The sequence below is a fragment of the Argentina silus genome (assembly GCF_951799395.1).
Source record: "Argentina silus genome assembly, chromosome: 9".
NCBI classification, from domain to species: Eukaryota; Metazoa; Chordata; class Actinopteri; order Argentiniformes; family Argentinidae; genus Argentina; species Argentina silus.
In genome coordinates, this window is record NC_139663.1 from 4062974 (window position 1) to 4077416 (window position 14443).

At 44.8% G+C, this 14443-nt stretch overlaps 1 protein-coding gene across 2 annotated transcripts; it reads right to left on the minus strand.

Annotated features, from left to right (window-relative positions):
- Positions 1 to 6204: 6204 nt before the first annotated feature.
- tfap4 (transcription factor AP-4 (activating enhancer binding protein 4)) lies at positions 6205 to 12129 on the minus strand. Of its 2 annotated transcripts, none has more exons than XM_083676911.1 (7): positions 11806 to 12129; positions 9383 to 9548; positions 9066 to 9164; positions 8611 to 8781; positions 8305 to 8457; positions 7306 to 7485; positions 6205 to 6990 (listed from the first exon to the last, which is right to left on the minus strand). In XM_083676911.1, the coding sequence occupies exons 1-7, from the start codon at positions 11892 to 11894 to the stop codon at positions 6832 to 6834; spliced, it is 1017 nt and encodes a 338-aa protein (XP_083533037.1). In that variant the 5' UTR covers positions 11895 to 12129; the 3' UTR covers positions 6205 to 6831. The 2 variants fall into 2 exon arrangements, with proteins under 2 accessions (XP_083533037.1, XP_083533036.1); XM_083676910.1 differs by having other exon boundaries at positions 8596 to 8781.
- Positions 12130 to 14443: the final 2314 nt, after the last annotated feature.

Consider the following 14443-nt stretch of genomic DNA (forward strand, 5'->3'; position numbering starts at 1 on the left):
AGGGGACTGAGGTTTATCTTGCCCTGTTAAATAATGTACATTCTTTCTATCAAATCATCATACGATGCTATGTGGACTTACACTTAAATTTGAGGGGAAATCAGGGAGACACACATTTTGATTTGTGATAAATTTACAGGGTTTAGTGTCGCTTAAATTAATGTAAAAGTCACCTAATTCAAATTTCACACTCTGTGTTTTATGACTACACTATAAAAATCTGAAATAATTACACTAATCATATTCACAAATCACATCCATTATCTGATTAAAAGGAAAGTACCGTAAGCCATAACACCTCACCAACAGAGAATGTAATAAAGCTAATGTACATGAAGCATTTACAATCAATATTCTTCACTTAAAGGTTCAATACGTGACATTCAAGCTTTCTAAAAGCTTCCTAATGGTTGTAATGACTATGTTTAATCAGTAGCGATCAGGGAAATAGATCCCTTGAAAGAAATATTTCATTTAAAAACGCTGTTTTGGTCCCGAAAAGCACTACCCGACAATCGGTTTGTATACAAACATGTTGTCAGTGGCCAGGGGTGTTCTAGGGGAGTGGACTCACCATTTTTCGCCTTTCTGTCTCTGGTTGGCTGCCTCTTCAAATTGTGTGCGCATACAGAAACACATGTCCATTTCGGGGAGCTATATTATTATTAGGGAGGATGTCGTTGTTTGGAACTTTGAACTGTGATTGTCCACAGTGGCCAGAGGTAGCATACTTAATAAGGCTGATTCTGGCATGGAAATGAGCTGTAGTAAAGCTATTAAAATAATAATAATAAATAATATGTCAAATATATACTACAGTATATCCATTTTGGTTGCCATGTTTGATTTAGGAATCATAAATGTGACAGAGCTAGGTAGGCAGGTGTGTGTGTGTGTGTGTGTGTGTGTGTGTGTGTGTGTGTGTGTGTGTGTGTGTGTGTGTGTGTGTGTGTTTAGTGAGTCACACTGACTCCCTAAAACAGCAACACATGGCAGATTACTGCCTTTATCACAGTCAACCAGACACTCCGGTGAAAATAATCCCCCCCATTCCTGAGAATTACTGTCTCACTGTAAATTAATCTGCAAATGGGTTGATATTCACAGTTCAAAATGTCCAAAGAAAAACATCATTACTAGTTTCATTTTGGTGTGTAAAATGTCTCTAAAATCTTGAGGAACTTGTGGTGTTCAATTTGCCCATGCAAGCTTAGTGCTTGTTAGATGTAATTTTGTATGACGAGGGAAATGCAAATTGTTCTCATGCATGGAAACAACTGCCTTTGAAGAGCTAGACTAGATTGGGGCACTACTTTCACTCTGTTATGCAGTGCACAGACATAAACATAACTCACACATCGTAGCGGTAGTGCTGTTTCCCATAAAACTATGAAACTGCCAATACGCTAATTCATGCAGTAGTGATCAAGTGGCATGAAGTACCAGTCAGGGGGAACTCAATCAATTAATCAATCAATCACATTTATTTGTATAGCACTTTTTACAAAAGTGAGCCAAGGAAAACAAAACTCCCCAGAGAGCAGAAAAATATAGGGCACAGTGGCAAGGAAAAACTCCCGGGGAGGAAGAAACCTTGAGAGGAACCAGACTCCCGGGGGACCCATCCACTTCTGGCAGATCAGGTGCTGAACAGTAAACTAATGTGGAATGTGGTGCAAGAGTTCAGGGGTCTATAGTGAAGGGCAGCTTTCTGGTGGGACCCGGGTGGGGCGGCAAGGACCAGGATATAGGGTGGAATAGACTCAGCCTGGACAAATTCAGGAACTAGAGTCTAGTTTTGAGGGGCTCAGAGCCCCTCAGGCAGATAAGCACAAAGAGGACCACACAAGATTAGAGGCTCTTGCAAACGGATACATTAAAAATGAAAAATGGATACATTAAACAGTAGGAGAGAATCAGCATAAAGCAGGTGGCCTGAGGCCCCCAGCACATCTAAGGGACATCTAAAATACATCTGAAGGACAAGGCCAGCGCCGGTTTACAACGCGTCCACTCTGTCACGAGCCGGCCTGCCAGAGGGACATCAGGTAGAGGGGGCAGCAGCAGATGCCCAGATGCCCAGAGCCAGCACCGTAACCATCCCAGCCAACACGGTACTGAGCTGTACGCCTGCACTTGGAGGGCCTACACAGCAGAGGCCTGCACTGGGAGGGCCTACAGCAGAGGCCCCAGCCAACCCAAGCCCACACATCGCAAGAACCCACCCACCACTGAACAGGAAGAAGGGCCCAAGATCGGCCCAGGCAGCAGTCAACTCAAAGTTAACTCAAAATGAACTTCAAGTGTCTAGACAAGTGCCGGTAATGATGTCAAGGGGCTGCTCTCTGCAGTTCACAGGGGTTGGGGTACAGGCAGTGAATACTAGGAGTCCGGGGCAGAGTTCAGATGAGACAGCCAGGAGGAATGTGTCTAGTCATACATTTAGGCAGGCAGAACACGTGGGTTTCCTGTTCCTCTGTAGAGGCGGTCGCTCTAAGAGCAGTACTCAGGTTTGCCTCTGCAGTTCCTCCATAAATACTTCCAGAGAGGACGACCTCCCATTCAAAGAAAAAGAAGGGCTCTGGTTGCATAGCAGTGCCTCGAGAGGAGCCAGGCTAGACTGGAACGAGCCCCTCCACTCCCCGTTACCACCTCAACAACCTACTCCATTTACTCCCATCCTCTCACCCAACTCAACTCATTTTTCACTTTATGCCTGGCCTATACTTACACTGCAAGATCTTTTACAGGCCTACTGTGGGTGAATTCTGTAGGAACTGTAACAGGCGTGACATACCTCATGTACCTCTTTTGTGCTTACAAAGGGGTCTGTACATCCTTGTTCCTGCATAACCGTGCGTGCTCTCCATTCCAAAGGAACTGAGTAGATCAACATGCTCCATCTCCACCTCCTACTGTGTTGGCTTGGCATGTCACTAGCCCAATACCTGATGAAGCCATCCCTGTCCTTCCTGCCTATTCACAGGGACACTGTGTCATGTGAGGACGCTCAAACACATCCTACAAAACATCTAACAAGGTGCTAGTTTGTCACACACACTGGAAGAATTTACTGAATACCAGAGGACTGAGGTCAAAAGGGCCCCTGGTTTGGAAACCTCGAGCCTAGCCTAGACACTTCCTCTTTAGCAAAGAAAAGGAAACAATGGGAGAGTAATAGAGGATCATACTTTCTTTTGATAAGTTCTGCAATTTGACAGCTGGTAGTTTTCAAATCGTCAACATGGATAGTGCTTGTCAAAACACAGTCAGTGTCACTATCCTAACAGCACCAACATGGGGTGTGATTCATAGTGGGTCTGGGCACCAGAACACGCCTGCCATTCCACAGGTCCAGTGGGGCGTTTTTGAATGGTGATCACACACTGAGTGTGAGTGAGTGAACAAGTGACTTAGATAGACAGGGAAAGAACAAGTGCATGATGTAGGAAGAGACATGCAACCTATTGGAGTCACTAGTGAAGTTATTAATACAGGCTCACTCTGCCAAGTTGACGATGGGCGATCTTAATTTAGCACCAAACCACAGTTGGGGGGCTACTCACACAACGACCAATCACAAAGGGACACTTGTTCAGAAACTAAACCACCCGAGAGAGAGAGAGAGAAAGACAACAGGAAGGATAACTCATTTTCTCCTTTACCACACCACATTTAATCTAATAAAAACACACTATATACTGTATATATTTTGTATGTTTATCGTAAGTACAGTTCATGTTAAACGGACATTCAATGCAAAGTAATAACATACACAGAGACCAAGTGTAAAAAACAAAGTACAAACTTTATTATTATGTCTTTACAAAGGCACAAGCCTCTTTATCCCCCCCCGCCCAAGTTTTTTCAAAAACAACAACAATATAATAGCTTCTCAGCGACCACATGGACTGACTGTCCAACAAAAAAAAACAAAAAAAAGACAACAGATAAAGAGGAAGAGGGGAGGGGCGGTTGTGAAGGACAGGACGAGAGTTTGGTGTTGACTACGGACAGATGGGAGGGACAGACGTTGGACAGGGTGTGTGTGTGTGTGTGTGTGAGTGACGGGGCTGGACACAGGGAAAAGAGGGAAGGGGGGGGGGGGGGGTACACAGCTGTGCGGTTCAGTCTCATAGCCAAAAGAGCTTTGGCCGAGGAGGGGGCCCTTTTACAAAAATAAGAGGAACCCTCCAATATAGTACAGTAAGTGCTTTAGGATCCTTACCCCATTCACTGACCCCCACCCCACCACAATCTGATATGTCCACTTCTGTATTTTACAGAGATATCGGAGAGGAGAGAGAACACACAAAACAAAACCAGACCAGTTTTGAATATAGGTACTGAAGGGGCATTACTGTTGCAACAAAAGCAGCAGAAGGCTTAACCAAACATAATTTATGTTTTGTTTAGCAATCAAAACCAACGACCCCATTCATATTAAACATTTTTTTTAGGGGGGCACACCTCAAGAATCGCTGTTCCTATTGGTCAGGGGAAACCAGGCCGAGGGAAGGTGGCTATCCCAGCAACCATTACTGTTCTGTGACTTCCTGTGTGGACAGTGTTGATCCACACTGTACTAGGAACAGGAAGGATAGGGAGATGCGTTCATAAGAACTAGCAAACCTGTCCAGCAGTAAAAGACTCCCTCTATATGTGAAGGGAAGGAAAGTGGGCTTAATTTTAACACATTAATGGATTTGCCATTCAAATTCATATAACCTTATAATCTCATATAACCGATTCCTTAAAGTTTGGCAGTATAATGCCAAAACAATATCTCCCAGACAGGTGACAGGTGGTTTGGCTAATAAAAATGCTAAATGTTGTGGTAGAATATTCTTGAATGTCTTGCATTTCCATCAACATCACTTGTGTACAGCACATGTACACATACATACAAACTCTGGCATCTGGGTATCAGGGAGGGTTAAAACAGGGTTCAGGGGGGCACAGTACCCATCCGTCATATTGATTAGTGCTCAGGCCACCGTCTGCCTCCCTCTCAGACACCAGGGCTGTGTTAAGGCTGGCCTCACAGTGCCTTCCTGCACCTAGAAGCTGTGTTAAGGCAAGCCGCTGCCTCTAGTCTGCATACCTCAGGCAGTGTTTACCATACTGTCTGTCCATATTTACCTTCTGGGGTAGGAGTTGGAGGACAATTGTCAATAGTGCATGGTTTCAATCAGGTCGGCCCAATAGAACTGAGACCTGCAAATCTATTTAGTTTGTAAAGGGAGTGGGTCTGTGGATGCATTTAAAACTTGAAAATTGCGTGTAAAGCTGCCACATCTGAGGCAAGACAAAAATACCATACTGTACAGCACACACTACAGAAATCATGATATGCACATTCAAAAACAAGGAGAAACAAAGCTCAAGCAGAGACAAATGCATAGAGCAAATGTGCACGGGGTGATAAGTCCAGTCATCCCGATGGCACATTCAAAACAACTGGGCGTTCAGGATCTAAAACACACAAACACCACTGACAAACATACACAAATGTGTGCAGAAACGTTTTCGAACTCCTCAGTAGGGAGAAGGTAATTAAATCAAACAAAAAGGGCAAAAAGAAGCCCTGCAGATCAGAAAGGGGACAAAATGATGGGGAGCTGATTGACTCTGAAATGCATCAGCTATGTGAGTGTTGTTGGGTGCACAGGCGGGCGTGTAAGTGCCCTTGCAAAAGCTAGCACGGTACTGGGATAGGGGGCTGCCCTAGTCAACCCGCTTAAACTAATGTACTATTACAGAAACACATCTCCTTACGGTAAACCCTCAGCAGGGAATTAGCTCATTTAACAATCCAGACGCTAACATGGCCTAGACAACAGACTAAACGGGGCCAAGCAGTTTGGATCTAAACCACTGAAGCAGCAAGCATAGCATTTTGAGAAGTGTTGGGGATGCACCATGTCTTTAAGTGTATATACTGGGAACCCAGCCCAGCAAAGAGTGTGATGGTGCAAAATGAGGAAAAGAGGAGGGAAACAGTAAGTGCACTCTTCTCCTCCCCCCATAGCAAGCTTAGCTTCGTGTCCCATGAGCATCTTTGAGAATCACAGCCTCGGTTTGTACGGTACTTTGTGTGTTTCAGTACAAATCACTGTAATAGCCTGGTCCAGGGATACACACACACACACCCCCCCACCACCACCACCACCACCACCACCAGAACACAAGATAGAAGCTAACCAAACGCAATTCTGATTTGGCAAAGACAAAAACGTCAACATTTCCTCTCATTCAGAAGCTAAAAAGGTATGGAACTGGTTTAGAAAGGCCAGAATGCTCACAGTGTCTCACCGCAGAGAGCCTATCTCCTGGGCAGTTTAGATGGTACAGTACTAGAAGGATAGGAGAGGGCTGCTGGAAGTGTTTGTTTTTCTGAGTGAGTGGGAGTGAGAGTCTGTACTAGATGATAGAAGTGCGGGGTCAGGCCTCAGGGGGCTGACCTCCATCCACCCAGCAGACCTCCGGAGCAGCAGCACCAAGAGATGGGGGGGGGGGGGGGCTGCTGTAAATTAAATGTCTGTCTGTCTGTAGGTGTGTGAAAGAGCAGGTGAGGAAAACTAATCCAGAAAGTCGGGAAGAGAGAAAGCTAGAGAGTGTGTGTGTGTGTCTGTCTAACTAAACCTGTTACGGCAACCTATCATACTACAGTGTGTAAGAGAGAGAAACTCAATCTGTCTATCAACCCTACGAAAGTCCAAGTAAAGAAGAATACTGTTGTACTGTGGTGGGTTTGTTCGGGCCCCCTCTCCTATGCCCAATCCCCCCCCCCCCCATCCGCCATGTCTGATAGTAGTGGGGTGGGGGGTCTCAGGGCAGTGAATAGTCCTCGGGCCCCTCGCTGTCGGACGCCGTGTCAGAGGCAGCTGTATCTGTGTGGACACGCCCTGGGGTGACGATGACCGCTCGGCGCTGCTCCTCCTCCGCCACACACACCTTGTCCTGGGTGCCCTCGATATGCTGGATGGCCTGGGGAGAGAGACACACACACACCATGGGGATCGAGTAAACAACAACAGCACCCTCTGGTGTTTCAATGTGGAAATACAAGCGTCTGGGGGGACAGAGATGGACCAAATTAAATAATAATCAGGGGATTTTCACAAACATTTACCACACAGAGAGCAACCAAAGAGGGAATTGACACCTACTATGAGTTGTATCCCTGTGAGGTAGTGGTAGTGGGTAAATGGGATGGATATGTTTTCTGAACACACCATTGACAACATGGACATTTAAAAGAGAGTATGAAAGTTTGGCATGTTCTACAGGTGTCCCTCTCACCTGCACGATGGTGTCCAGGTTATGCCGAGATGTGGAGGCTGTGTTGATGACCGATGCTGGGCCCATGGTCACCACGGTGACATGATGGGGCGGGGGAGGCTGCACGGGGGCAGGTACGATGACCGTGGCGTGGTGGGTAGGGGCAGGGGGCATACCAGGGGGCATACCAGGGGCCAACACCTGGGGGGTCAGAGGAGGATAAGTATTAATTTAATTATGGGAAAGTATTAATTTTTATTGTTGACGTGAACACAGTACGATTCACTTATCACTTACTTTCTTGAAAAAATAAATTGCAGTACAGAGATTAAAATGAGTATTCTTTTTTGCTTTTGTTTTTTCCCCCAGTATGATTTTCAAGGATATTTCCTGTTCTCTGAACACACACCAACATCACTATTCCCATTCTGTGCACAGAGAGTACAGGCACTCAGAACTGAAGTCACAAAAATAGCATAGATTTTACAAATAGTAATACTCATCATACCCTTCATGTACAGTAGCACTCCAAAACAGATGAAATGTATCAGAATAGTGATAACAGTCTGAGCTTCAGAGAAGTGCTCATACTCTAGAGAGAGCAACGCTCCTCTTATCCCAGGTTCGGAGGACCGAGCCCTGGTGACCCAGTTTGAGTGAGTCATGTTGTCCCTTATTCAATCAGAGCCGCCACTGGGGGACGACGGGTAGAAAGCGCGGGGATGTTTGATTTGGCATCACATTCAGTAAAAAAAACCCAGGTTGATCCACTGAAATAGGACTCCCAGGCTGTCAAGGATGCAGTGGGATTGAATGTGATCTGTGGGCTGCTGGCAACGGAGTAAACCATAAATGTGTCATTGCTGATGACAGCGAGACTCGCCACCTAGACGTTTTCAGAGGGGGTGTGTGTGTGTGCGTTTCCATGCAGCAAATTTGTGTCTATGCTCTACTTCGTGGGACATCTGTATTTCATTTTAGAAAGGTGTGTGTGTGTGTGTGTGTGTGTGTGTGTCGTACCTGTGGGCTTCGGGCTGGGGTGCCGTCCCTCTCCAGCTGCGAGTGCTGCTGCTGCAGGCGGATGAGTGTCTGTGTCTGTGCCTGCTGCTCATGGACCTGCTGGGCGATCTCCTTCAGCTTCTCTGGGTACAGGTGGTCATCCAGAGAGCGGATCTGAGCACAGGCACAGAAGTGGCGAGAAAATGGTGTCAGTCGTATTACACTCTGACAACATACACTTTATTAAAAAAAATATATAATAATAATTAAAAGCTCCCATAGCGGGTGTGTGTGTGTGTGTGGTACTCCTACCTCCCCATGGCTCACCTGCTCCTCCAGCATCATGCGGACAGAGCGCTCCTTGTCCAGCTGCTGTCTCAGTTCGATCATCTCTCTCCTCAGGTCCTCCACTTTCTCCTCCTCCAGGATGTCTGGAGAACCGATCCCCTCGTCCTTCTCCTCCGCCCTCCTCCTCTTTGGGGAGGAGCCGCTGAACTCCTACGTGAGGAAAGACCAATGACAGAAGAGCATCACCCACGGGTTCAGAACAGGTTCTTTGTGGTGAAACGCCTCATTTGATTGTGAATTGCGCCTTTTTCAATGAATCTGCATTTGCGATTCACCCTTCTCTGTACTGTATGTGATACAAAAACGATCTAACGGCTATTGCGTGGAAAGAGAGTGACATTACTTTCTGTCTCAAGGCCAGAAAGGACGTTTTGCCTAGATCCAACAGATGGTGAACGCAGGTGGGACTTGCCGTCCATCCCAGTCCCTCTTACCTGGATGAAGCGTTTGAGCTGGTTGTTCTGCTGCAGTAGCCGCGTCTTCTCCTGCTCCAGGGAGAAGATGTAATCTGCTGTCTGCTGCAGGATGGCAGCCTGTGGGAGATGAGAGATATTTAGGAGGCTATTTCACGGTAACCCACACACTTTAACAGAGACTTGTCCCCGTCTCTCCATCCGAAAACAAACTGAGGGGACTGGGGTTGTATGTCAGACCATGGGCACTGGAAGTTGAACAGGCCGCAAATGACAAGCATGGGCTTTATGTAGGCCTATCCCACTAAGCCTTTCCAGGATCTCTTTCTCTCCCTCACCTTGCTGAGCTTCTCTCCATCACTGTGAGGGATGAGTGTTTTGAGGGACTGGAAGCCAGAGTTGATGCTCTGCATGCGCCGCCGCTCATTGCTGTTGGCGATCTCCCGGCGGATCCGCCTCTCCTGGTCCCGTCCTGTTTCTGGGGTCAGGGGAATGTTCGCCAAACTGTGTGTGTGTGTGTGGGGGTGGAGGTGGGGTGGGGGTTGGGGGAGAGAGAGAACAGCAAAAGGTCAACTGCAGCTCTCAAGTGAGACCTTAACCATAGTCAGCTTTGACACTGAACAGGGCAGATTCATGAATGAACACACTGTAAGCATTGCCAACAAAGCTAGTGTCTGCTTAAAATTAGAGAGAAAACTAATCTTGTGATCTAGTTTGAAAACATTGGCCAAAATCCTTAAATGAAATCCTCTAAAAACACCCAAAGCAAGTGGCATACTTTTTGTGTCTAGAGCTGAACATTCCCTGTGAGAACATCATGAAAGCGCAGCAGGCTCTGTGGTTTCCTTATAAAACCCTGCAGGCGCTCACATGGTCGTCTGCACAATGTTGACTTTCCTGGAAACCCCAATCCAACCCATTGTCACAGATCTGTGATTCTCAGAGCACTCGAAGCCTGGGAGAATTCCTCCCCAAAAACCATTTACCGTCCACTATAGTTCTCTCACGGATTTGATAGGATGTTAGGAAGTTAAATTAGATTTCTTTCCATCCTATCTAATGGGTTATCTCTGGGAAGCTTTCTAGCAAGGCCCTTATCAGTACTGACTCAGCTGCTTCAATGCAAACACAGGGAACAATTGTGTAGAAACAGATGGGGATAGGGCTGTGTCTGCTTCCTTACATCCAAGCATCATCCAGCAAACACATCCTCTGCCAAATCACGACTGGGCTGGTGCTGGGTGGTTACACCAGCCCAGCCATGACACAAACACAATCACCACAGTGTGACAGACTGGGAACTAGGGATAGTGTGACATTAGTTGCTTGCTTCAAACAGGACTCTAAATTAAAATAACATGAGAATTACCAGCTGCATTAAATAAATAATGTAGGCGTATCACAAAATATCTAATAAGAAAAATCTCTTATGAGAAACAATGCGTTTGAGGGGTAAGGTTTAAAAAAAAAAAAAATGTTTTAGTTAAGGTTTTAAAGTGGATTTTACGCAAAGTCACAAGACACTTAACATTTAAAACATATCTTAAAAGAGGTTGTACAATTTGTTACAGTTTGGCTACATATGTCCCATAATATGAATTATGTGTTGCAATAAGAAACTCCGTGATCTTTGATCTTTCATTCCACTACAATCGCTTTGGAAGCCATTCTCAATTTTAGAAACCTCTCAGATTTCATAAGAGTGCGAAAAATAGAACTACTATTCCCCACACAGCGCGCAAAGCGCGTTGTCCCTCCGCCTCCCTCCGGAGAAAAGGTTGCAGACGCATCGACGGGCCTTCCACAGCATACACACCCCCTTATTATAAAGGCCACTATTAATTTCAGTTACGCATTATCTAGCACTTAAACATAATTTAGCGAATCTATTTTAGAAGCTGCAAACACGTATAAATGACCAGAGGTGTTCACACTACCACGTCGAAAAATACGCTAATCAAGACCTCCGCCATTACAACAATGCGACTTGCTTCCTCTACGCATGTGTCCATGCGGCAGCATGGCTGAGCTGCGGGATAAAAGACGCAGTGTAATGGCATGGTAGCGCGCTAAAATGTGGCAAAGAGTGCAATCGAAACGGCAATTCCATTGCATAAACACGATCGTTAAAATATTCATCAATAATTTCCTGTAAAATAAGTGGAAAGTAACATGAGGTTATTGAAGAGAAGACGACGGCAAATCCCTCGCACAAGCCACAAGCATGGCCGCACTGCCCACAATAACTTCAGCCCGCTTTCCTACCGGACTGAGAAAACAGTACCCCCTAGGACAGTATGGTGGAAGCCAAACTCCTTTTCAACCCTTTCATTATGCATGTACCTTTCGTGCTCCAGTGAAAAATAGGTAACTTATCAGAGATATAATGTAACAGTTGGGGAAAATATACACCCACTTGGATATGCAGCGGAGCAGCAGCGTGGTGTGCATGAAACCACGTGCTTAATGTTTGTTAAGCTATAAATGTATCGATTTCACCAAGATATAATCCAAGTAAAAGTGAAATGACGTGACACCGGTCCGTATTGAATAGCCCCCTGGCTAATTAGAGTAATTAATCGAGTCTCTATAAAGCTATTACTCGTCCCGTTTGTATACACGAGTCGGTCGTGTACACAATAACATAGCTACAGATCAAATCAAGCATGTTGCCACACACCACTCTAGCTAAGTGCGTACCAAAAGCAAAGGGGGGTATAGACAGATCCTTTCATTTGAAATACAAAAAGTGCATACACACCTACAAAGACCACCAATCACTTCTTTCTCCGTTTTCCTAAAATGTTGCAAGGAGGGCACCTTCTGAGCTGGTACCATAAAATACTCCATGCTTTCCTCTCCAGTTTTGGGTCCCCAATTCCTCGTTTTAAACAATAAAACAATCTGTTCCAGTATTTGAAACCAAAATCCCGAATGGTATTATATTCTCATAATAAGATAAACAATCGTATTCCTTGTCTGAGCATGTAGTAGCAGAGTGCTCAGAGTTGTAATGTTACTCTACTTCCAGCTGATGGGGTTCCCTCGTTGTGTGTGGCGCTCTACCTCCCTCCCTCTCGCTCTCTCTCTCTCTCTCTCTCCTTCTGCATGTACGTGTATGTGTGTATTTGCAGCTGATCGGATGTCTTTCAAGGCGGGAAACAGCTGGTAGGAATCACACAGCACTACCAAAAGCCTCCTTCCGCGGAGAGAGGGACTGCATGTAAACAAAGGACTATTTAAACATACACTAAAGGGGGGCGAGGCACGAGTCTAGGTAAATTAAATAAATGTCCACAATTTGCAATTGCTTCTATGAGTAATTATTATGACAATGTATGCACTACCTTGAATACAATTTAACAGGCCCATGTAGCTATAGCCTTTTTGTCGTCATAAATATTGTAAAGATTTTGTACATTGAAAAAACGTTCATATGGCATAAGTTGGTCTTTTTCTTTTTTTAAATAAATGCGGATATCTAGCCTACAGTGTGAGTGATAGCTAGATAACAAGTCTGGATAGGGGCGTGCACTGGTCTGCTCTCGCTATAATGAAGTGAACAAGCGGGATCAGCTGACAAGAGTTGGCAGGGTTTACAAAAACAGCAACAAACAGGGGAGGGGAGCGCAGGGAAACCGTTGAGAGAGCTGTCTGACATTGAAACAGCTGAATGTGTTCACCATTTTGGGTGTAAGAGAGTAGGAGGAGAAATGAGTGAGTTACCTAATCGCCACTCCTGCCTTGTTGGTGCGGTCTCTGTGCGAGTAGAACTGAACACAGCCACAAAATGGGAGCGGTGCTTGTGCTCCCGGAAATGTGTAGTAGCCTACACATCCCATAATGTGGCGTATGTTGTAACAATGTTGCAATTTCTGCCAGCTGGACGGAAAATACAAGTCATTCGTTGCAACAATTGTTACACGCTTTGCTATGGTATCTGAATGCTGCGCATTACCGTGTTTTAGCACCGCCTTGTCTATGTGCATAGAGAGGCTACGCAGCCTTTCAAGTTTTTCTTCAATGGGCAATCGTTCCTCACTTCATCGAAAAACAATACCTGAGCATATTCAGCATGGGGCAACATTCAGTTTTGCAAATGAAAACTACACTGTCACACTATAACAAAAACATCTGTTGTAAATCAATGAAGAAAACTGTACAGCCTAATAGTATTTGCAATATGAAAACATGTTAAATCAGTAGGCTATTCCTATTTAATAATATTAAAATATTAAAATAATTGACAACTAGGCCAGTTTTACGAGATAAGTTGTCGTCAATGAGACTGGAGAGGAAGCTAGTTGTCTTGTAATGAGCATGTCATTAACAGCGACACCTTTTAACTCCCCTCTAAACCACCACTAATGAGATCTGAAGTATTACCGCTTTAAGACAAGGGCAACACAGTGTATTACAGGGATGTAATGCTTTGAGTGTCATAAGCATACGTCATCTTGGGGAGAAAAAAAGACAATAGTTTGTATTTTATTATTGAACCTCATCTGTTATGAGGAAGCTGCATGCAAATTGTGCCTTTCAAACATAGTAATTCAAGATGATTGTGCACCTCCTCCTAAATTAGAGAATATCAGTGCAATGTTGTCATTTTATCAGTTATGTTTCAGTGTATGTGCGATCTCCCCACCTCTTTTTGACCATCACCTTTTATTTGTTTACTGTACCTATACTATTTACACTAAATGGCTGTGTTGTGAGGATATGTAGGCTACTGTATTAAATATGTTGTACATGGTATTCATGTGTATATACAGTGTATAACAGGCCTAGTTGAATCTGGTGTTCTAATGCTGGGCTGAAACAAACTCCTGTTCACCCTGTAGCTTTCCAAGACCGGGCTTGATATCCAGCTATTTGGTTTCGAGAGGGACTCCTGCATAGGTTTCACAAGTCGTGCCTAACACATGCCCTCTGGTGGTTAGATATGGTGAGTGTACTGATTTATCCAATGCTTCACAGTCTGACATCCCATCATTGACTGCTTTGGCGTTTTAATGATTTGTTCAGACATCCTAGACCCCAAGGCAACATTTAAAATATACTTAAAGTATTTAAAAGAACATGGGAGGTGCCTGTAAGGATCACGCTCCCTGATGATTCATTGCAAGGTCTGACTAGAGGCCCTTCTAGGCTAATGTATAGATAGCGTGCGTTGGTATTAATAGGAATGGACTTGACCTAAGCCCAGTTTACTTATTCCTGGTTTTACACAGAAACGAACCACAATGGCAATACGTTACTTTATTGTGTTATCCTTTATGTTTTAAATTTGTAGGCCTGTATGTACTGCCAATGCTGTGCTGTTTTGGCTGTAGGCCTATGTGTATTTTTCAATATGTTTACTTATAAATTCATTAATTCATAGTTTCTCATGTGTT